Source organism: Sciurus vulgaris, assembly GCF_902686455.1.
Source record: "Sciurus vulgaris genome assembly, chromosome: 8".
Classification (NCBI taxonomy): Eukaryota; Metazoa; Chordata; class Mammalia; order Rodentia; family Sciuridae; genus Sciurus; species Sciurus vulgaris.
In genome coordinates, this window is record NC_136468.1 from 70,263,314 (window position 1) to 70,288,439 (window position 25,126).

A 25,126-nucleotide genomic window follows, 5' to 3' on the forward strand; every position below is an offset into this window, starting at 1 on the left:
ATTCTCCTTTGAACTGGTTATAAAATTTTAAAAATTCTCTCCTTAATTAATGAATTAAAATCACTGGCATGTGTTTGTTTTATGGTTACATGGAAATCACGATTTTATCCTGTAAATGACCATCTTTCATATTTGCTTGGTTTTTCTGCCTGTGTCTGTGTGCTTTCCCAGATGCTGTTTCCCCTGCAGGTGGTGCCTTGCCTACATCTTCATCTAGATTGGGGTGAGCAAACCACAGGCCCAGTAGGGCCTACTTTGTGCTTTGGAATGGCCTACAAGCTAAGAATGGTTTTCACATTTTGAAATGTTAAGAAAAATCATCATAAGACTACTACTTGGTGACACATAGAAGTGAAATGAGATACGGGTTTTAGGTGTCCATAAATAACATGTAGTCAAGCAGTCATATTGATGTGTTTAGATATTGTCTGTGGTGCACTGTGTGCGCTGCAAGGCACAGTTGAGAAGTTGCGAGAGAGACAAAACACCTGCCAAGTCAAAAATATTTGTGACCTTGCCTTTTAGAGGAAAAGTCGGTTTACCATGATCTCCTTCATGCCACTGGAGTCTCAGCATCACCTCCAGGACCCTTTCCCCAACCCTCCAGCCCTGATTGTGTTCCCTCTTCTGGGTGCGCTGTACATATGTCTCTGGTAGCAGCTGCCATCTGTGCTATGGCTGCTGCCTTTGTATCCCTCCATTCCTGGTTTTTATGTCCCTCAGACCTGGGCTGCATCTTGATCACCCTGCATTCCCAGTGCCTACGATAACGGGCACTCAATATTTGTTGAGTGAATGCTTCTCTCATCCCGTACTGGGTGACAAGAGCACTTGTACATCACAGAATCGTGAATAAATATTTAACAATTGGCTATTTATCAACCCATTTTTAAAAATAAAATGATAAAAATCAATATTTCTTTTAATTTTCCCATCGATGAGATGATACAGCAAGGGAACCGTGGCTTATAGCTGTGAAGACCAGCCGGTGGGGGCTTACTAAGAGTGACCCCTCTAAGAAGATGGAATGTGCCCAACAGGAGCACAGACTTAAAAGTTGGAGGAAGCCTGGCCGGGTTTTTACTGATGCTCCCGCTTGTGCAGGGAAAGGCGGGCCGCCCAATTTGACATGGTTTTCCTTGTAGCTGTTTCATGGTAGCTCCTCCTGCTTGTCCTTTTTATCACTCTGTCACCACTAATTCTTGGGTTTTTCTTCTTTTTCCTTTTTGCCACGCCAAGGAAACTTCCCCTTGCTCTATCAATCACTGTATCTGAGCCAAATACTCCCTAGAGTGCAGTTCTGTTTTGCTTTGTTTCCTGGCAGCCCTGAATGCTCACTCCCGGAAGGCACTGTGGGTGAGAAATGCCAATGCGTCCCACTCAGTAATCAATTCAGACTTAGGTCATAAAACAGCTTAGAGAACGAAAATATAGTTGTAAACAAGACTTGCAGAAAACTCTTGAGCACTGTTAAGAATCTAAGCATTCTAAGTGCACTGACTCCTTCCTCAATCTGTTCATTATTCTCCTGGGTCTTCAGGTGAGACTCTAGCTTTGTCCTGGCATAGGATTTACCATCACTTGGATGACTTAGGGAGTCTGGGGTCCCAGACCCGAGACAGTGTGAACTTGATGCCACCTTCACCTAAGATGGGTCTAGGCACAAGTTGCAGTTCCTCAAGGGCAGCGACCTTTATCCTGTTCCCTTAGCAACCCTCATCCAACTGGCATATGTGGAAGCTACAGGAGGGATTGGCATTTTACCCATTTACCCATGGGCTTGGGCTTGAACTGTGTCCTCTGCCTCTCCCTCCAAGTTCACATGTTGAAGTCCTAACCCCCAGTATTTCAGAATGCCTCCCCTTGTTTGGAGTGGCACTTCAGGCCACCATGACATCTGTCTTTGTGATCATGATCTATGGACTACCACAGTGCTGGGTCCCAGACCCTGAGTGATTGGGCATGAAGGCACCTAAGTCTCCACTTCCAGAGATTATTGTTTCTATTCTTCCAGTCCTCCTGGAACACTGGATTAGCCATGGACTCTGTGATGTATTCTTACAGAAGGATTAATTCTTTCACGGAGCACTAGATACAGAGGAGCAAATCCAGATATCCAAATAAGCCCTCTCTTCTTTATTATTTCTGTATAAAATAGAGGCGAGACTCTGCTTGGCTAAGAAGAGTAGGGGACTGGAGATCTCAAAGTCCTTGTCTGTCCATAAGCGTCTTCCCCGAGCAGAGCTGGTCTCCCCCAAGTCATGACTTTCATATTCTCATTGTGTCCTTCTCATCTTGATGGAAAGTAATCATGACACACCCCTGACAACCTCTATCATGTCTCATCAAGTGTAAGAAACTCTATGAGGCAACTTTCAGGTTTGGGGAAAACTGAGACAGTTTTGGCTCAGCCTGCTGGAACATATGGCTGCTTCACAACCATTAGGACTGAGGTGATTTTCCAAAACTGACAGTCCTCGTATTGTGCTCTATATGTTAAAATGTAGGAAGAGAAAGATGTGGGTTTCTGTTCTTATATTAGTGTGGGTCCAGGTCTAGGTAGTTCCAAACTAAGGAAGCTCCAAATCCAGGTACCCAGAGATGGCTGTGTCTTTCCTTTTTATAGCCTTTGAACTGAGGGTCTACTGATCTCTAAAAACAACAGGCTTTCTTTTCAATATTTTAAATATTTGTCTTTCACAACTAGACAGATTCACAGATCTGTTGTCCTCCTAGTTTTGATATCAGACTTGCCTTTTTTTGTAGTTTAGATTTAAGGATATGTTAGATTTAAGGATAAATAATAAAAGGAGAATAGTAAAAGGAGAAAATGCTTATATTTTGGAGTCAAACATATTTGAGTTCATATGCTAGATCTCTCCCACAGCTGTGTGAACTTTGGAAAGAAAAGTGGTGTTTCCTCACAGGATTGATAAGAATATTGAATGGCAATGATAGATGCATTGCCTTGTATGGTGCATGACATTCAACAAGCACTAGCAGCTTGGTTGTTTTCTTCTTCTTCTTCTCACTTTAATACAGCAATTCCTAGCTAAAAAGAGGATTAAATGCTGAAAACACATATAAAGTAGGCAAACATTTCAAGGATTGCTTACATTTGGAGGAGAGAATGTGAAAGAACATAAAGGATTTGCAAAGGATTATGCCTTAGTCATCTTGGGTTGCCATAATAAAATACCACAGACGGGGTGGCTTAAATAGCAGAAATTTATTTTCTCACGGTTCTGGAGGTTAGAAGTCCCAGATGAAGATGCCAGTCAATCCACTTCCTGGTAAGGGCTCTCCTCCTGATTTGCAGATGGATTTCTTTTCTTTGTGTCCTCACATGGCAGAAGGAGGTGTGGGGTGGGGGGAATGCTCATGCAATCTCTTTTTATAAGAACACTAATCCAATTATCAGGGTCTCACTTTTATGGCCTCATTTGAGTTTAGTTACCCCATAAAGGACTTAAATGCAAATACAGTCATATTGGGGCTTGGGGTTTCAATATATGAATTGAGGTGTGAAGGACACAAACATCTAGTCCTTAGGTCATATTCACACTTGGCATTTCATTTTGGCTTTTACCCTGGGAATATAAAATTGCATGAAGATTTATAAAATGCTCTTTCCTTATTCTACCTTTCTGGACTCAGTCGGGGAAAGAGACCAGAAGGCGGTGGCAGCATCCTTCAATGCACTGGCATTTTCCCACAGCACTGGAGATGTGTGGTCTTTTCTTTGCAGGTCAAAGTTTCTAGGGTTCACTGCAAATGGATCAGGGCTTCCATTTTCTTCCACTTTCTTCAGGGTTCTAAGTTATCAGAGCTGCCATCTTGGGAGTTTGGGGTGAAATTAAGAGAAGGAAGGAATGAGAGAGACAACAGACCCCAAATTCCATGTCCGCTTCCCACTGAAGATTGGGAGGACCCTCCACTGTCTCCCTGTTCCTCCCCTACTAATCAGTTGTCAGTTGAATCCATCAAGATGCCCTTGCTGCTGCTTTTATTTTCACTGTTGATTCTGATATCCTTGTTTTTCCACTCAATACAGCAGCATCTTATTGGGAACATGGATTTAATTACAGTGTTTTTTTGTGAAAAGCTGCTGCATGCCTGTTTTCTTGTACACTATTCAGGAGCATTATATAAAATTATATCTTTTCTTTTTAGAGGACTAGATTTATTATTTGATTTTTTTTTTCCCAGAGAAGGCAGAGGAAAATAGGTCTAAAGGAGAAGGCACTTAGCAGAACAACCAAATGGGAGATGGTGCTAAGGGAAAGACATGTCATTTGCCCTGATGGTTTCAGGAGGTTGGTTTGTCAACCTCAATTATTAACAACCATTGAACTCAAAGTATTACCTGAGGCTCTGACCCCCACAGTCTGGTAAAAGGAACAAAGGAGATTATTAAACATTTGCAAGGTAAAATGTTCCTGGGTTAGCTGAGAACCAGTCCCTAAGCACCCAGAGATTTTTTAGTCCTCATGTGGCTAAACGAGCATTTCAATGTGGCTTCCAGGGGCTGCATGAGCCAAGATGGAAATGTAAAACTCCCACCCTGCAAAAATGGTCATGCATCCTCAAAAAGAGTCTCCAGTAGTTAGATGGAGTAGTATCTCAACTATGAACATAGAAGCCCTCTGCACATTAAAAGGGGATGTGCAATGGAGAGAATTGCTTTAAAAATGCTAGAGTATATGGAAAAATGATCACACGGTGAAACTTACAGAAAGAATTTGGGAATGGTAGTAATCACTCATTTGCCTTTATCCACTCAACCTGTATTTATTAAGTGTAAACCATGAGCCTAAAATGGAGTCTGTCACATATCAGGCACATGATAACTATCCTTGAATGAAGAAGAAAATACGTAAATTCTAGGTATCTTATTCTAGGCCCGAGGGATGTGTAGTGAAAACAGGACCTAAGCCCTGCTTTCCCAGAGCTCTAGTTGGAAATGCAGACATTCAGAAAGAAATGACTAAATCCACAAGTGGATTTCAGACAGTGATAGGAGATATAGGGGAACAAATAGTGGGCTGTGTTTGGTGAGAGAGTAACAGAGGAGAGAGTCTACTTAAAGACAGGGTGAGAGGAGGCACCTAGAGAAGGAGAACTGAACCATGCCGAGACCCGGAGAAAGAACCTCTAGGAAGAGGAAAAAGCAAATGCAAAGCTTCTGGGGTGGGAAGGGACTTCGTATGTGTAAAGAAAGGGCAGTGTGGCAGAGTGGGAATGGAGAAGGGAGGGAGAGGACTGAGGTCTGAAATTTGGATTTTCTCATAAGTCAAGTGGAAAGCCTATGAAGTATTTGAGGCAGGAATCTCTCTGTTGTAGAGAACATAGCAAACTATGGCCCCTGGGCTGATTCTGGCCAGCCTCCTTTTATTGCAAATAAAGTTTTACTGGAACATAGCTACACTCATTCATTCAAGTATTGTCTATGGCTGTTTTCACTCCAAAACAAGAGTTGAGTGGGTGCAACAGAGACTGGATGGCTTGCAAAGCCTAAGTTATTTACTATCTGGATTTTTAAAGAAAATGTTTGCCAACTCTGCTTTATCCTGTGGAGTATCACAGAGGGCAATGGGGAAGCAGGCAGTGCAGCCGGGAGACTGGAGATAAAGGATTTGGGTCTGCTCAACATAGATTTTGGAAATAGACCTATAGAATGGACCATTGATTTGTTGGGTTTAGGGAACTTGTAACAGTGTCTCCTGGGGTTTTGCCTTGAACCAACATGGTGCCATTTACTGAAATCTGGCACTGCTATAGAGTATATGTTTTCTGACCACCCCCACTAATTCATATGTTAAATCCTATTCACCCTGTGATGGTGAGGTCTTTGGAGGAATCAAATATAAGGACTCAAGAGACCTCTATTGCCCCCTTCCAAGGTTGAGGACACAGCAAATAGATGCCATCTGTGAATCAAACACTAGATCTGCTGGTGCCTTGATCTTGAACTTCCAGTCTCCAGACTGTGAGGACTAGATTTCAGTTGTTTTATTATTCTAGCAGTCTAAGATACTCTATTATAGCCCCCTGAGTGGATTAGGACACAACAGAGAAGAGAAGAGAAGAGAAGAGAAGAGTTATAGAGTTAAAAAACAAAAACAAAAACCCTCAAGATTTAAATTTTGAACAGATTAATTTTGAGATGTTAAGTACACTGCATTTGGACAGAGGATTGAGAGCTAGAAGACAGGATGCTGTTTAGGCTCAGGAAAGCAAAAATCAGAGAAGTGCCAGCACAGAGTAAGGATGGTAAAAAGCCTGAGAGAGAAAAATAAGAGAGAGAAGAAAGGGCTGAGGGTATAGTTCAGTGGTAGAGTGCTTGTCTAGCATACACTTACTGCAATAGAGACACCAACAAGCTAAGGCCCCAGAAGTGGCCTTGCCACAGGCCTAGAAATAGAGACAAAAGTTGGAAAGGGACTGTCTCCCCGTGCTAGGACCAGCGTTTGCTGTTCCTTATTCTCCTGGTGGTGAAGGATGGAACAGACATAGCTCTGGCAAATGCTATCAGGGTGAAAAGGTCTGATTTTAGGGTCAACTTGAAAGTACAGATGTGGGATTCAGAGATGGAAATCAAATATTTCTTCATTTCTAAGACAGGTTTGGAGATTGTGGTTTTTGATGGTCAGCCATAACTGCTGGGACAGAGATGGCTGTCCAGAGACCTTTCCCCAGATGGTGGGCCTAGACCACTGACCTGAAGACCAACAGAGCCCAGTGATCCCCAGCCTTTTTTTGGGCAGGCAGACCAAAGAGAAAGAGAGAACTAAGAAGAGTCACTTTTGCCCAGTTTCTTTCCCTGTCAAAATCAATTTTATTGAGATACATTCACATACAATAAAGCACACTCATTTTAAGAATATAGTTTTGTGAGTCCTGACAAATGAACCACTCCTATGACCACCACCACCACAGTCAAGATGTGGACTGTTTCCATCATCCCTAAAAGTTCCCTCTGCCCCTTTGCAGTAAATCTCTACCCATCCCCTGGCAGTCACTGATCTGCTCTGTCATTGTAGGCTAGTTTTGCCCATTTCAGTGTTTGATAGAAATGAAATTTCTTTGTTTAGTTTATTTCACTCTGTAGACTGAGAAATCTATGTAAGTAGTTTTTATAACTGATTAATATTTCAATACTCATGCCAATGAAATATTAATCAGCTATAAAAACTACTTATATACCAAGTATACCTAAAGATATTTATACATTTACCTACCGATGGACCTTGGGTTATTTCGTTTTGACTATTTTGAAAAAAGTCCAGTTTCTTCTTTTATTCTCAATGGATAAACAATTCCTTTTTGGATCTACAGGTGGGAGAGGAGAAAGGCCGGGCAGTAGATTGAGTGGCACGTTGCTCATGTACTCATGTGCTTCAGAATCACTCGGAGAGCTTTTGGAAGCACAGATGCTTATCCCCATCCTCAGAGCTCCTGAGTCAGTATGTCTGGAGTGGACTGAGGATCTGCGTTTCTAAGAAGTGATGCTGGGGCTGCTGTTCTGGGGAACACACTTTGAGAACCCTTGGTCTTGCATCATCTCCTTGAGGAAACTGGAGGCCCTGGAGGTGAGGGGCACCATGACACGGGACTGTGACTTCATTTATACACAGCCCTATTCACTTTGACAAATATAAGCCTAGGAATGGTTTCTTTGAACAACTTTACTGAGGTGTAACTTAGCGCCATACATTTACTTGTTTGAAGTATAAAATTCAATAATTTTTAGTAAATTTTCCAAACTGTGCCATCATCAACACAATGCAGCTTTGGGACTCTTCTCTCACTGCAACAAGTTCCCTCCCCCCAGTCTACAGTCCTTCCTTGTACCCAGTCTCTGGCCCAGGCAGCCACAAATCTATTATCTGTCTTTATAGGCTTGATTTCTGGACATTTCAAGTAAATGCAGTCATGCAATATGTGTTGTTTGCGTCTGGCTTCTTTAATTTAGCACAATGTTTGTGAGGGTCTTTTGCATTGTGGTGTACATTAACATTTCTTCAAACATTGCTGAATAACATTCAATTTCATTGCATACTCCTACCATTCAATTGTATCTCATTTTGTTTATCCATTCATTTGCTCATGAAAATTGGGGTTGTTTTTGGCTATTATGATAATGCTTCTCTGGACATCCATGTTCAAGTCTTTGTGTAGACACAGGTTTTCATTTCTTTCAGGCACATGCCTAGCAATGGAAGAGGTAGGTCATATGGTAAATTTACATTTAACAGTTAAAGAAACTGCTACTGGGCTGGGGAGATAGCTCAGTTGGTAGAGTGCTTGCCTTGCAAGTACAAGGTCCTGAATTCAATCCCTAGCACCGCAAAAAAAAAAAAAAGAAAAGAAACTGCTACTGTTTTTCAAAGTGGTTGTGCCATTTTATATTCCTGCCAGCTGTATCTGAGTGTTCTGTGTTCTCTAGATATTTTTTGATGAGAGGAAAAGAATTTGAGAGCCACCAGTGGGCGGTGTAAAGAAATGATTCAACAAATCAAAACTAAGACTTCATCTCACTCCATTTATAATGGCTATTACCAAGAACACAAGCAACAATAGATATTGGTAAGGATACAGACATTGTTGGTGGGATTGCAAACTGGTGCAGTCACTCTGGAAAGCAGTATGGAGATTCCTCAGAAAACTTGGAATGGAACCACCATTTGACCCAGCTATCATACTCCTTGTCCTATACCCAAAGGACTTAAAATCAACATATCACAGTGATGCAGCCACATCAATGTTTACAGCAGCTCAATTCACAATAGCTAGATTGTGGAACCAACCTAGATGCCCTTCAGTAGATGAGTGGATAAAGAAACTGTGGTATATATACACAATGAAATATTAGTCATAAAAAAGAAAAAATCATGGTATTTGCAAGTAAATGGATGAAGTTGGAGAATATCATGCTAAGTGAGATAAGCCAGTTCCAAAAAACCAAGGCCAAATGTTTTCTCTGATAAGTGGATGCTGATACATAACAGGGAAGTCAGGCGGGGGGAAGGGAAGAATTGAGGAACTTTGGATTGTGTAGAGGGAAATGAAGGATGGGGAGAGGGCAGGGAGAAGGAAAGATGGTAGAATGAGACAGACATCATTACCCCATGTACATGTATGATTACATGAATGGTGCACAAAAAGTTGTACCCCATTTGTATACAATGAGTTGAAATGCATTCTGCTGTCATGTATAACTAAATAGAACAAACAATAAAAAAATAAGTGGCTAAAATGAAAAAACAAAAACAAGAAGAAATGCATTCAAATTTCTGTTCACTGACTGCTTCAAGTGCACACACTATAGTGTGGCAATGAGTTGTTCCTTTACACTGGTTTCCATCTTTTAATGCCCATTAAGATCATCTGGGGAATTTTAAAAATCATGATGCCTAACCCGCAGCTCAGAAAATAACAAGAGAGACTCTGTGGGGCTGAGTGGGCAGGCAGCAGACCTTAAAGACTTCCCAGGTGGCTTGCTGAGAACATTTGATTAAAAAGAAATTTTCTTTTGTTGAGTCATTCACTGAGATAATAAGCATCATAGTCACAACTGAAGAAAAACATGGTCTATAGGATAAACCAAGCAGGTCTGGAGAAATTTTATGGCAGTAGAAGGAACAAAGGATGTACTGTCTGGCAAATAGTAGCTTCTGCAATTACCCTCACATATTTTTCCTGGTATTATTTCAACCCTTTTGACCATGAAGTGGAGGAGAGAAGATGAAAACCAAAAGGGGTGAATGAGATGGGGAATAGGAGATGTCAAAGGTCTGTTTGTTTCCCAGAGACTCGAGCTGTTGAAATGCCAATAGATGATCCAGCGGAGCAGGAGCAGGGATAACGGATGGGTGAGAATCCACCAAGGAGGAGGAGGCCTCCATACCCAGGGAGAAAGCCTTGCCCTGGACAGCAGGAAGGACAGCTCCTCCGCTATAACAGGAGGTAGAGGCAGGGAGCGGGAGGCCATGGAGGCAGGCTAGCAGAGGGGACGAAATTCCCATCTCTGCTGCTTTGCTTTCTTTCTCTTTAGTAAATTGTGATGCTAGGTCATTCCGTAGGAAGCGATTTGTCAGGGTATGTTGTAAAGGCGGCAGGGTGCAATGCTCAAGGGGAGGGAAGAGGATCTGAGACAGTCATTATTGAGAGTTAAGTTTACCTGGGAAAACTAGCAGGTCTCCTAGGCAGTGTTGAGGATTGAGCCATTTGAAGAGGTTGATGAGTTTACAATGGCACTAATCTCCATTCTAACCCCCTGTTCTTAGGGGCAGGCTGGAGACTTGGCCCTGAACCACATGATACCTCCATAGGTATTCAGGTAAGACAGAGTAGAAAAGGATGTTAGAGCAAAGTCCATCATTCAAAAATGTGGACAAATCAGAACTACTCTAGGATTTCGTATCACTCCAGTCAAAATGGCAATTGTCAAGAATACAAGCAATAATAAGAGTTGGCGAGGATGTAGGGAAAAAGGTACACCTATACTTTGCCAGTGGGCCTGTAAATTGGTGCAACCACTCTGGAAAGCAGTATGGAGATTCCTCAGAAACTTAGAACGCAACCACCATTTGATCCAGCTATCCCACTCCTTGGTTTATACTCGAAAGACTTAAAATCAGCATACTACAGTGACTTAGTCACATCAATGTTAGCAATTCAATTCACAATAGCTAAACTATGGAATCAACCTAGATGCCCTTCAGCAGATGAATGGATAAAGAAAACGTGGTGTACATACACAATGGAATATTACTTAGCCTTAAAGAAGAACAAAATTATGGCATTTGCAGGTAAATGGATGGAACTGGAGAATATCATGCTAAGTGAAATAAGCCAAACCCAAAAAACCAAAGTTTGAATGTTTTCTCTGATAAGTGGATGCTGATCCATAATGGGGGGTGCAGGGTAGGGAAGAATGGAGGAATTTTTGATTGGGCAGAGGGGAGTGAGGGGAGGGGATGGGTGTGGGCGGTGAGGAGGATGGTGAAATTAGTTGGATATTATTGCCCTATATACATGTATGAATGATGTCACTACCAGCATGACTCTAAACCACTTACAGCCAGAGGACTGAGAAGTTGTGCTCCATTTGTGTACAATGTATCCAAATGCATTCTACTAACATGTGTAACTAATTAGAACAAATTTTAAAAAATAAAAGAAAACAAATGTGGACTGTAACATCTGTTGGGGAAGGGACCAGAACAAAGGAATAAGCTGAAGGCTTGAGAGAAAGGAGAGGAAACAACAGATTGCAGAGGTTGTGGGCAGAGAGCAAGATGCTTAGATTGTATTATTATAGTGGAAGGGATGTCAAGGAACCAAGGCTAGGGATGGTGGGTAGTCCATGTCTGGATCTCTCACCTCTGCTCCCTTCGTCACATCCCAATTGCTGCCACACTCCACCCAACAGTCTTTACTAAGGTCTCAGATGACCTCCATGTATTTAAATACTATAAATATTCCCTGATCCTCATTTTGCACAATTTCTCAGTGTTATATAATACTAAACTGCTCTTATTCTTGCAAAAATCTGTTCCTCTGGCTTCCAGGACAACACATTGTCCTTATGTCTCCCAGTGAGAAGCTCCAAAGATTGAAAGCTGTTGGCTGGTCTCCTGTAGAAGCCACCCTCCTCTTGCTGTGTGGTGCATTTGGGAGTTCCCTATTAAGGCTGGTCCTTAGACTTCTTACTTGTGTTCTTCTTTCTTAGCAATCGTATCTGGGGTTCATGGCTTAACTCATCATCTTGGGAATTTCTTTTTAGTTTAAACCCATATATCCAATTCCTACTGGCCATTCCTCTTGAATGTGTCAGAGGTTTTCACTTTCCTCACCCTATCAACCTGCTCTTACTCACCCTATCAACGTGCTCTTATATGTAACTTACCCCCAAACCTGGTTATTTTCTGATGTTCTACCTAAGTGACCTCTTGAGTTCCTAGGTAAGTCAGAAATTTAAGAGCCACCCTTGAGGAGCTGGAGATGTAGTTCAGTGGTAAAGCGCTTGCCTAACACGCATGAGGCCCTGGGTTCAATCCCCCAAAAAAAAAAAAAAAAAAAAAAAAAAAAAAAGGCAAGCATCCTTGATGCCTGCCTTCTCCCCAACTCCCTGCATCCATCCATTCACTTCTCTCCATGTCCAATGCTATGACCCGGATCCATGACTTGTCTAAAACAGTTCCCCCCAAATCTCTTACCATTCTCCAGGGCATTCCCTGCCCAAAGGGCCACCCCTCCTGTTCCCTCAGCACGCACCCTCTGATCATGTAACCCTTGACTTAATCCCCTCCGGTACTTTCCACTGCTCCTTGAATTAATGCGTGTTCTCGTCATGTGTCCTCAGGCCAGCATGACCTGACCCCTGCAGCTGCTGCAGGCATGCTGGCCCTTCTGGCCGTAGCCTTGCCCACCTGCTCCTCCCTGGTTCTTCCTGTCTGTCACCTCTCGGCTCTTACTTCCTGAGGACAGCCTTCCTGACCTCCGCATCCAGACTGATCTCTGCCATCATTTCTCATAGTTCATTGTGTGTCTTCCCTTCCTAGCTCTTACCTCACTGTGGAATTACATATCTATCTAGGTGGTCATTTGGTTGTGTCTGTTCCCCAGACTGGAGACTGGACTCCAGGCTCCATTAGAGCAGGAATCATATCCGATTTTGCTCATTGGATCTCCTTCTTCCACTTAATAAAGAGGGTGCTCTTATTTTTCTTTTTTAGTTACTAGGACCCACAGGATTCAAGCAGAAGGGTGTCTTAGAAATCATCTGCCACCTGTCATTTTCTAGCTAAGGAGCAGGTGTAGAGAGGTGAGAGATTGGGGGTTTGTGTACACATGGTCACAGAGCTAGTTGACAGTGGAGCTGGAATGTGAGTCTTCATCTCTTTCCAGTCCGGGGATCTTGCCACCACCCCTAGCGACTATTTATTTAATATAAATACTCTAGCAGTATTCTCTCCATCTCCCTCCCCTTTTTAAAAGTGAAAAACAAGATCTGTCTGTGCTTAAACTGTATGTGTGTGTGAGCACTCTACAACCACAAACAAAGCCATTTTGGACAGACAAAGTAGCATGCTCAGCATCTCAAGGATGTGCTCCCCCTTCATCCCTACCAACTCACATCAGTGATGGGGATACCCCGTCGGGACTCAGGAGGCACCTTCATCCCTTCACCCTGCAGAAGTCACTGTGCCACCCTGGAAGCTGTGAACTTGTTAGAGAAAATTGCAAATCCCATTTTCCCTGTTGCAGCAGGCGATCATTTTCTGCACATCAGATCACAGTATGATTATCAAAGTAGTTTGCACTATTTCCAGAAGTGGCTTTTCCTGCCTGTCATGCCTGTGTGTGCACGAGTGCTAAATAAAGCACGGGGGCCCTCTGGTGGTCATCTGTAGGAAAAACTCTCATACGCTGGAAGAGATTCACTAGGTTGGGTGACCAAAATTAGTCATTAAAACCAAATCAGGGTCATTGTAAACCATTTGAAGAAGACAATTTATGCCAGCAATGGACTGATGATTTTTGTGGTCAGGCTCATGTTTTGCCAGCCCCTGTTGCTCAGCAGAGCAATGACTGACGTGAACTGAGGCTGTGGTGTGTGAATCTGGCCCAAAGCCGGGAACGGAAAGAAAGGCCTGATGGCTGAAAATACTGAGGACTACACAGCATCTTACAGTCCACTTAGACAACATGTAATTCAAATAACTGCATAGAGAGGGAGCTCTGCGCCAGTGGGTCTTGTAGGTGCAATGCTAGGACAAGGGACCTATGAAGAAGGGGCAGGGCATAGAACATGGGAACAAACAGCTTGTGCTACATGCAGAGCTGGATGGTTTTGAGACGACTAGAAGAGTGAGTTGGAGAGAAGGGAGTGGAAGATATGGAATACTTTTCAATGTCCAAACTGTCCCATTAGGCAGGTCATATTAAGAAATCCAAGTTGCCTGTGGCTGAGGAGGGTAGAGGTCCATGCAGGCAGAAGAAAGGGTTATAACTGATGGTGGGCACTGGGTGATGAATCAGACTTTGAGAAAGGAGGCAGCACCTGAATAGTTTTGAGGGCATTTTTGGACCTACCCTCAAAAGGTTGGTAGTATCTATTCTTGCTTTTCATTAAAATAATTTTTGCTATGCCCTATTGTCTCTTTTTATATTATATTTAGTTTGATGTTAATTTTTTTCCACATATGACAAACTTTTAAAAGTAAAAAATTGAAATTTCCCCTACTTTAAAAACATCAGAAGGCTGGGGCTGTAGCTCAGTGGTAGAGAATTGCCTAGCATATGAGAGGTCCTGAGATCAATCCCCAGGAAAAAAAAAAATGACAACAACAGAAATTTTAGAACGCCATCAGGAAATACATGTTTGAAAAAGTCAAAAACACAAAGAGATCAAGAGGGTTTAACAGTTACTTTTTTTCACATTTGCCTATATTGTTACATATACCATGACTTAGATATCCACACTCCACATGATAAATTACAAAAGAGAGAGGGACTTTTAAAACCACATTTAATTTTTAATACAAAATTGTTGCATTATTACAGAAGTGACTCCATGCACAGATAAATTTAGCATGTACCATTATGGGAGGGTAAAAATCTGTACTTTTATTGTTCTCCTGAAACATTGACAAAATAACTTTTATCTTTGTGCTCTCTGATGTCGAGGCAAGTCCATTTTATTTTTATTTTTGTTTTTCAAAGGATAGGTGGATATAGAGAAATGAAAGCATTTAGGGCCATCTTGACCTGGGATTACTTCAAACTATGCTTTACCTGCATTTACCAAAGATGCCAGGTGATTAAACCTACTGTGCTCCATAGGCAAAGCTCTGAAGATTTCAGCTAGAAACCTGCTGTGGAAAAGTTCACTATTTCTGCATCACAGCAAAAAGGGAGAAAAAACACAAAAGGTACTTAGAACTTTCCAATCCCATGCACTGCATCAATTAGCTTACTTCTTACACAGTGCAACACAAACATTGTTTACTTGTTTATTTGTATGTAACTCCTATAAGCATATAGCATCTACACTTTAGGTATATTTACAAATTCAACAAAATATCTACATATAAAAAGCTTTACTTAAAATTAAACTTGATGCAAGTTATGAGAAACCAATTTATTGGCAAATGAAACTGAGCATTCCTTCAACCATAGGTTGTTAAAGATTTTCATATTTAGAGGTAAACCATTTGATAGATATTGTTTATGAATAAGATAGAATATATATATATATATTTATTTTCTTAAGCTGCAGATGTAATCCCTTAGACTGTTGGCCTTTTAAGCACTTGTCAGATTTCTTAGATTCTGAAGTGTGTCCATTATAATTTGCATATACATTGCTTAATGCTGCAGAGAGTTTCAAAAGCTCACATAGGTAAAGTCTTACAGAGTATGAATTACTGTTGGCATGCTGTTGTATGATTTTAGTTTTGCAATAACTTGTTTATTTTTCTTTTAATTTTATACCATGTTGACATTCTTACTGAAGGTGACCTGTTCAAATGGAAACCAAATTATCATGTGGTCTAGTTGATGATAAAGTTTTTCTTTTTATATTTATGGGGAAATGCCCCTTCAAATAAACCGTCTCCTTACTTTTATTTTCCCATTTCTCTTTTGTTTTCAGCATTGCAGTCTTCATTATTTCTGCTTTTTAAAAGTTACTTTTTGACAATGACAGTAATCTAGGATGGAGTCCACTGTACTGGCTGATACTGAATGCAGTATAGTATGGAATGCTTATTGTCGGAAGGCACTGCATGTATCTTGCCCTGTGTTTTCTGGAAATTTTTTTTTGAAATTTAATTACAGTGATTTTTTTTTTCAATTAATTCAGTATGGCACAAATGCCCCAATGTGTTGCAATATACACTGTTTATGCCTAAAAACAACCACACACAGATAATGTACAAAGAGAACACTGTGCTGCTGTAATACCTGGAAGATTAAGAAGCCTATGAAGTAACAGGAGCAAAGAGCAGGTAACAGAGTCTCAGTAGCATCAGCAAATGCAACTGTCATAATTAACTTATATAGCAAGTATATACTGTACATACTGTTCCTACCAGTCTCTCCAAAAGACTAACAACAGCTAGACAGAGGATCACCAATTTCACAACAATGTCCACAAAGACATTGAAGGTCTAGAGAATACTACAGTAACACTCTTGACAATGAAAACGGAATTCATATTTAAGGATTCAGCGGAGGATAGTATAAACAAAGTATCAAACCAGGTTTTAATAACATACTTAACTTAGGTATGTCCTTTAAATGTGTAGCATTTTTCATGCATCCTATTGAACTGTATCTTGAAGAGGAAATAGCATGATTTGTTGACGATGTTGCATCATTTTGATCAGTTCTGAGGAAATCGAGACAACCCACTTTGAATGAAAAAGTATGCACTTTGCACTCCAGTTCACATTGAAATGTCATTTAACTGAGTTGTGTTCTTGCTCTAACTGTTCTCATAATATTAACATACAGCAGAAAACATACTTTCTACCCATATGTTCATAGTATGAGAGGGCTGACAAACAAGTGCTTAAGATAAACATTCTAGAGAAATCGGACATTGGCAAAGAGCTTAAAATTAAACAAAGGAATTCATGGCATTGACAGGAGAAGGTGCCTCTGAGCTTTCATTTCCCTCCGCTGGTTCTTTCTCTTTCTTACCACTGTATTGTCCAATAAAGGAGCCATCCTCATTGAATTGGCCATTCACCCCCTCTCCATAGTCAACCAAGCTATCATCGCTATCTTCTTTTTTCACAGTCCTGTCTGAAGGTGTTCGACTTCCTTTTTTCAAAGGCTTGTGGTCTTCTGCGTCACTGGAAAAAAGAGGAAACATTGTTGTCAAAACTGGCAGTTGGGTAACATATCTTTTTCTTCAAAGATCATGCATGCAAATTATGAAAAAGCACTTGGAGTCCTGAGCTTCTGTAGCCAAATCTAATTGTCAGGCTGACTCCAGTGGCTAGGATGGAGCTGGAATGAAGAGCGGTGCAGAAATGGTTGAATCATGAAGTCTTCAGCAGAGTGGATGGCTTCCAATTGTGCAAGTTAATTTCAATGAGAGAGGCTGACACCTGATTTGAAAGCACTCCAGAAATAATCACAAGCATTAAAAAAGGAAGAATAGAGAAAAAATGGAAACCACTATTTTGAATTTAAAGTGAGAAGAGAAACTTATGGCAGGTAGAGAAGTTATTAGTATGTTAAACTGCATTAACACCACTGATTCCTTAGATATGAATGGAGCATGATTTTGGTTAAATGTGAAACATGGATTTTTTTTTCTCAGTCAGAAGGAGAAGCAAAATCCTGCATTTGAAATAATTTTGTTACCAGTTGTAAACTTCAACCTTACCTTTCAAGAGACCTACAAATCCCATTAAAAGGATGCAGAAGAAACAAATGAAAATAGCCTAAGAAGAAAAGCAAAATCCTTATACTGATAGTACACAGTATTTTTTTTCCTATAAAACTTTTAGTCATGGGTAAAAAATTATTAATTTGGAAACAGACACACCTTAACTTAAAAGCTGTACACAATTTATACTATGAATGGCATGCCAATATATTCTAAAGAGTGTGAGTGCTGTCAGCGTAAAAGATCAAATATTTCCTGCACTCAACCCCCTCCCTTCTGCCACTGTGTCATCCAACCTGACTATATTCTCAGGAAGCTGAGGGGTGCACTTCAATGGAACTTTAGAAGTCTTTATAGTAATCACTATTTTTCTTATTTATTTCTTTGTTGAACACCTAAGCACAATTTCTGGAAGTAGAAGAGTAATCGTTATGTTAAAGGATGTTCATGTACATGTACATGGCCATTCACGTAACTAGGTATGCACGCAGGCCTATTTCTTAATAGTAATGTTTGGGCAAAGAAAAAAAAAAAAAGAAAAAGAAAAGAAAAAAAGGCAACAATACAATACAATATTTTGTTTTTTTTCAAAGAACAAAATGCACGGCAAAATAGGAAACACACAATATTAGTAAAAATAAAAAGTCTTACTGTAATAAAGAGGTTGCCTTTGCTGCAATAATTTATCTAACAAATTTATGCTGAGATTTAGTTGCTCCCTCTGTTTCAGAGAGTGATTTTTTTCCTTAGCCAAGCTACAAAGATTTTAAGATGCACAAATATTCTGTCTTCTTTGTCAATATCTTCTACTAGTGGTTTCATTTTTTTCTTCAATACTTCAATAATAATATCTGAAGACTGGGAAGTAATGCTAGCAACATGACACTGGCATATGTTAATTAAAATTACCTATTTAGTAACATGCAAGTTTTTGTTGAAAATCTGTATTATCATGACTGCTGATAAGCAACTGGGGTGGGATCACAGATCCTTGGGCTGGCCTGTCTGGGGGCATTTTGGAGGACATAGCATTCAGCTTCTAATCTGTGATGAAAATAGTTTATACAACATCTTTGGGATTTAATCATTAATCTCTAGGCTTTGCTGGAATGTTTCCTGTGAAATACTGAACATGACTTGGTGAGAAAGTCAGTGCTGCTGAAAAGTTCAATAATGAGCAGAATTTTGTCACCTGCATTCTGTCAGTCTCATTCTGCTTTGTAGAACTAGTGAACCAAGGATACTACAGGAAATGTTTGTCTAGGGCACTTCTTTGACTCAGCCATGGAAGGACTCATCCCTTCATCCAATAAATGTTTATTGAGTGTCTAGGCACTGGGGATAGAGCAGCAAAGAAGACAGACTGAAACTCTGACCTCAGGGAGTTGACTTCTCTTAGGGTACAGTACAATTAACTATCAATATACCAAAGAAAATTAGTGATGTTGGAAGGCTATTAGTACTATAGGAAATACAGAGTTGAGTAAAGAGGATGGAAGGTGTTAGGGAAGGGGAGGGAGGGTTGATGTTTGATTAGGATGTCCAGGAAGGACTCCTTAAGGAGTGGCACCAGATAAAACTGAAGAGCTACATCAGCCAGGTGGACAGCTGGAAAGAGAGTGATTTTGGCAAACGTCACAAGCAGTGCAAATGCCCTGAGGTAGGAGGCAGCATGGCATGTACGAGCAGCAGCAAGGAGATGTGACTGGAACTGAAGGAGCAAGTGAGAGGCAGGGAACAGTAGGAGGGAGGAGGAAACAGGGCTAGATAAGGGACCTGTGTGAGACGGAGGATTCTCCCTTAGCACTGAGCGAGATAGGAAGCCACTACAGGATTTTCAATGGCTAAGTGACAAAATGTGACCTATGTCTTGAAAGCATTACTCTGTCATCAAGCGTTGAGAATAGCCCACCCTAGAGTAGACATTGGTAAACTACAGCTAACTTGGTGCGTGCACATTTACTATGTATGAACCTTTGCTTGCTTTAGTGCTATATCAGCAGAATTGCAGAGCTGCAGCAGAAAGCACGTGGCCCGCAAAGTCAAAAACACTTGTAGGCACTCAGTAAACATTGGTAGGATGAATTCATGGGAAAAGAGATGGGCATTTCAGAAATTCTTCAGAATTCTAATATTAAAAATTTCATTCTTCTTAATTTTATAATGGCAGATACAACATGAAAATATATTTTCCTTTTATGTTTAGGATAAATTTTAAGGAGTTCAATGTGTTTTTTTCAGCAGAGTTTGGTTCGGGAATGTGCCCTTATTAAATGCCTACTGAACAAATAAATGCAGCAAATAAATCTGTGATAATCATGTGTCATTGCCCTGTAGTCATTATCCTACCATGGCCAAAACATCATGGTTTCATTGACATTCATAACCAAGAAACTCCAACCCACTCTCATTATTTATTCTGCTCACACATCAGTTCATATTTATGAGGAGAATAAATCTGAAGTATGTAAAAAAAAGTGACACAGTTTGGCTTTGGTCAGGTTTTGTGAGTGTGTGTTAGCATTCTTGCGACATGGTCACATTCACATGAATGACAAAATTCCTATGGCAATAGTCTCCACTTATGCAGTAAGTCATGAGTTCAAGTACCATGGACATATGGTTTACCACCTGGGTTCATTCTTGTTTCAGAAAGAATGGATCTAAAGAATAAGAAAATACTTACACAGTTGGTTGCATTGTTTCTCTGATTTTTCTATATGCTAGTAAGGATGCAGATCCTACTGTCTGTATAATTAAAGAAACAAACAAAGAAAACTGCAGACTTCCATGAGAGGGTAACTGCTTAGGGGTGGGTGCTGGAGTTCAGGGCATGGGGTTATAGCATATGGAAAAAAAAAAAACAAATTTGGCCACGATTGAAGTTCCATCCCTCTTTGCACTATGAAATGTCCTGTGGCTCAGAGTACACCACAGAGAAACAGTTTCATTCTCAGGCTGGAGAATAAGCAAATCGCACATGGAATTAATTCACATTTAGGCAATCATCCTAATTATTGTGTGTGTCAATGTGTGATCAGCATTATAATTTATTTTTGGAATGAAGAAGAATAAGAAATAGTAAGTGATAAAGAGCTCAAAACTTTCAGAAGGTGCAAAGCAGAGAAAGAACCCTGATGATTTAGGAAGAAAATGACAAAAGTATTATCTAAAAAAAATCTGTAATAAACAGTTGGAACCATTTTCATTAATTGTGCATCTAAGAAAATAAAGATCTTCTGATTTCTTTAAACAGAAATTAATCCCAAAGGAAAAAATTCTGATGTAGTGTCTGAAAATCACAGGACAAAGCCACTCTGTAACACAGGTGTTCAGGAATTTGGGGAAGTGTTTTTGCATGTAGAATTGTTCTCATGAACTTTAAGATTCATTAAAGAAAAAATCATACTACTAAGTTGTGTTTCAAGTTGGAGACACCCATCAGAACTTTATTTCCTTTGGCCCCTCCATGATCAATGCCATTACATGTGTGATAAGAGTTTTTGTCTTCACTCCAATTGGGTTTGCACTCAAAAGTCTTTCCATCTTGAGAAACTCACAGCAAAAGGTAAAGACAGTCAATTGAAAATGCTTCACAAACATAGCACACATGAATTCACCTCAGGACAAAAAATAAGATGACCACATAAATGTAAATTAAATAGTGATTATGAGGCCAATAATCAAAATACTTGCTATGTACTGCTCTGGAAACAAAATTATATTAAAAGTAGTTGGTGGACAGCTCAGAGAGAGTATAGAAATCACAGAACCAGCAAAGAAAAGCTTTGAAGACCTTCTAATACTTGAACAACCATCTCCCTTTATAGAAAAAAAAAAACCTGAGAACTTTGTCAAATTAAGTACCATATAAAGGAATCATAAATACCATATAAAGGAATCATGGTTGAGTTGAAAGTAAAACAAAAACAGCCTTTTTGTTCCAAGCTGGTTCACAAAACTCAACCTCAATTTTAATCAAGTCATAATAGTGTAGGTTGCATAGTTACTCAGGGAACGTCACATTTTTTCAAGTCGTGGTTTCACATCACCGTAATAGCAAATTGATATTTGAGATTCATAAAGTGAGCAGTACATTGCCATATTCATTTAAGCATGATCACAGAAAATAGGAATCCATCACCATGTGGAAAATATATGAAATGTTATGGTTTATTTTCAACTCATGCAAATATTTAAATTTCCCAGGCTATATCAAAGATGTAGCTTCTTAACAACCAGCCAAGGATGGTGTGCAGATCCTGTACAGAATTATAACCACAAGAACTCTAAAAATAAGATATTTTAGTAATTATCTGCTCACCTGCTTACAGGAGAAATGTGTAGGAGAGTGAGTTAAATTAGTGAAGATTTGTACTCCTAAGACATGGCTTCCCCTGGACCATGGCATCTGCAGGCTGCACTCAAATGCTATGAAAATCTTGGGTGCAGAGGATGGGGGTGCTGCAGGAGGTTTTCACATGCTTTCAGCCCCAGAGCCAACATCTAACATCAAGACAACCCTCACCACACATTTTTCTATACCCTGAGATACAGAATTTCTGGAAAATTAAAGAAACTGTAGTTGTCTCTGTTGAAGAGAAGACAGAATGTGGACGCGCAGGTGCCGAGATAAGGAAGACAAAATCCTGGTGTTTGCATGGAAACCCGCATGAAACCCGTTTTGCTGGAACTACCTGTCTTTTCTCAATCAGTTCAGTATTTCTCATTGTTGGCATTATTTTACCCTTATGACACTGACATGATATTACCAAACATGAGCTCTGGAAATGGGTCATTCTTAACACAAATATCTTAACTACAAATGCCACCTGGAAACTACAATAGTGAAATATTTTATTTCGCCTAAAAATCTTTTTTCTTTTGGCAAAAAAAAAAAAAAAAAAAAAAAAAGCCTCAACTCAGTTCAGTGCAAAGATCTCTTGGGACACCAGAATGACAATCTTTTAGAATACTTAAATATTTCCTTTCTGTTTTTAAACACATCTAAAATAAAAACTTCTTTGTGAAAAGACCTATATTACTTAGGCAAGAATATTTCTTCTTTAAAGAGATGTTTAAAAATAAGAAATAGGTTTTTTAATATTTCTACTTAATGATTAAGTCAAGAATGTATTATCAAAGTTCTGTGAGTTAACACACCAAGTGGCTTAATCATTAACTGCTTCTAAAACAAAATACTCATCATTTCGTGACTAACAGTCAGAGGTACAAGTGTTGCTTAATTAAAACTAGCTACATATCTGAGATTAAAATGTCTTGTTAATGTTTTTATAAAAGCACGTTTCCTTTATAATTTGGATCATGTAGGAGATAGGGCTTTCTTTTTCTAATTCTCCCTATAACATACTGGCTTTGCTAGATTGGCCAACACAATGTGGGCCTCTGGAACATACTCTGCCTCTGAACCTATGACTAAAATGGAAATTTATATTTTAATGAAAAGTGAGAAAGTTTTAATCATGAGGGACATGTAAACATTCAGACATGAAAGTATTTCTAAATTTGTATCTGAGGCCATGTGAACAGCCAGGCAGAGAACTGAATCCTGCCTTGGGAGAGGGTTTGAGGTGGGGTGGGGCAAGGGAAACAAAAAGCAATGAGAGGCAGAGGCCCACCTGTATTCTCCAAAAGTTCCATCATCTTCCTTCATCGGCTGGATTTCAGGATCTGCATGAGCATCTTCCTTTTCTTTAACTGAAAATTTAGAAATAGCATTTCTAAATTACAAGTTCATTTTCCATTGAATTTGTAATTCCTTATCAGAGTTACAAAGCAGTGGAAAATAATTATCTATACAAGTACATGTTATACAGTCACATAAACATAAATATTATGTAGTTGTGCATGTGTTTGATATTTTTGTCATTTCTGTGGGAACCTAATAAAATGAACATTTGTTAACACATAGGTTGACTTTAATCTTTTATCTGATGAAGGAACAAAATTTAAGTTTCTAAGATTTCTTCCCCAGTTTACCCATCTGTTTATCATTTATATACATGATAGAAAATTGCTTTTGTAAATCTATTCTTATGCAGTTTTTTCCTTATAACCAAAAGGTAAATGGTCAAGTAAAGAGAATATAAATTTGATGGACCTGCTAAAATGAGTGAACTATCAACCTTATAGGGAAACAATGTCACCTTTCACAACATCAAAAATGGGTCCGTGCACCACTTCCTTTGGAAAGCTTGTCCTCCAGCCCACCACTTGGTTTTAGGTGCTGCTTCAGTAGTGGGAACTTCTGCAAAGCCTAAGAGAGTAGACTTACATCTTTGGAGAACAGATTGCTCTTCCAAATGCCCTATGCCCTTGACAGTAGTTAGATTATCATTTTATAAAAAGGGATTAAAAAATTGAACAGAAAATTCAAATTTCTGGATCTAGGGAGATATACTGTTGCAAGCTACACAATTCTTTTTAGCTTAATGAATAATTATGCAGCATTACAAAGTGATTTAATTGTTTCATTCTCACCTGGGTATTTACCACCCTTGTTTCTTCTGATGAAGCAAACAATCAGCAGAATTAAAATCAGGAGCGCAACAGCACACATTAGACCTATGAACCAGCCCTGAGTCGCAATATCCACCTGCCGGCTTGCCATTGCTGGAAAACAAACCAATGGTGTTGGTGGGAATGGGGTGAGGGGCAGAGAATTGTGGTGGCTTCTCGTAATAAGAAACCACCTCAGTATACGAACTTTTATACATTTCACATGTGGCCCCAAATTGAAACCCGTCAGTTGTTGATCAGGAATTACACGATTACCTAACTTTGAAAAATCTTCATTATTTAATTTAAGAAATATGAATGCTAGTAACATTCAATGATATCAAACCCTGCTAAACATTGTGTTCACAGATATTTAAACTATATGTTCTCATAAAAACATATTCCCAAGGCTAATTAAAAATCTATTTTTATAGGATAAATTATACAATGATAGGAATATAAAACTGAACTTTCAACAGAACAGAATGTATACATCTAATGGAGTATTTTTCCTTCAAAGGAAACCACTTTTGGAGCCTAAAATGTCATTGCAACGTTGCTACCATTTTTAAGAGTTTTGGCAATCTGTCTAAAAAGATGATTCACGTGAGAAGCCTCCCAACTATGTTTTACATAACACCTCAAGTCCAAATGGAAATTTCTAGAATAGTGAATCTACTCTCAAAGAATCAATATTTGTTATTTCTTAGAGTTTATTCAAAAGACTTTAAAATATATTTTTATCAGTGGAGTTAATGGAATAAATGACCAGTTTGAAGAGAAAATACTCGTTCGTATGTATATGTTTTCTTTCCCCCTTCCTCTATTCTGTTTGAGTAAATAAATGTGAGGCCCCTTATTCAACCAGTCATTTCTTAGCAAAACTCCTAAGAAAACCACAGAATAATGATCACTTCTGGTGCTATTCAAAAGTGTCAATTATATGGGACCAAGTGCAGCATCAATGGCTATTCAGACATGCCCATGCGGATTTGTTTAAATAAATTTGCATGAAACCTTTATTGAAGGCTTTATTTTTTTTCTCATTTGACCATAACCAAGATAAAACGTTTTCTCCTTTTGACTTCATAAACTTGCCTATGTTATGCTTTCAATATGATCAAATTTCTTCTGTAAGTCTTTCTTATAGTTGGGTTAGATGTGTATGATCTCTGGAGAAATAAACATGGCTAC

The 25,126-nt window shown here is 39.5% G+C and overlaps 1 protein-coding gene across 28 annotated transcripts in view; it reads right to left on the reverse strand.

The window, feature by feature from the left end:
• Positions 1-14,522: 14,522 nt before the first annotated feature.
• NRCAM (neuronal cell adhesion molecule) overlaps positions 14,523-25,126 on the reverse strand; it is a 277,700-nt gene continuing 267,096 nt past the window's right edge. For 27 of the 28 annotated variants that reach the window (XM_079149978.1, XM_079149972.1, XM_079149970.1 and 24 more), the window contains 3 exons: positions 23,915-24,046; positions 23,053-23,131; positions 14,523-16,871 (listed from right to left, as the gene is read on the reverse strand). In XM_079149978.1, the coding sequence (XP_079006104.1) occupies positions 16,634-16,871; positions 23,053-23,131; positions 23,915-24,046 (449 nt within the window). In that variant the 3' untranslated portion in view covers positions 14,523-16,633. The remainder of the gene's footprint in view (positions 16,872-23,052; positions 23,132-23,914; positions 24,047-25,126) is intronic. The other variant, XM_079149990.1, reaches the window with a different exon arrangement.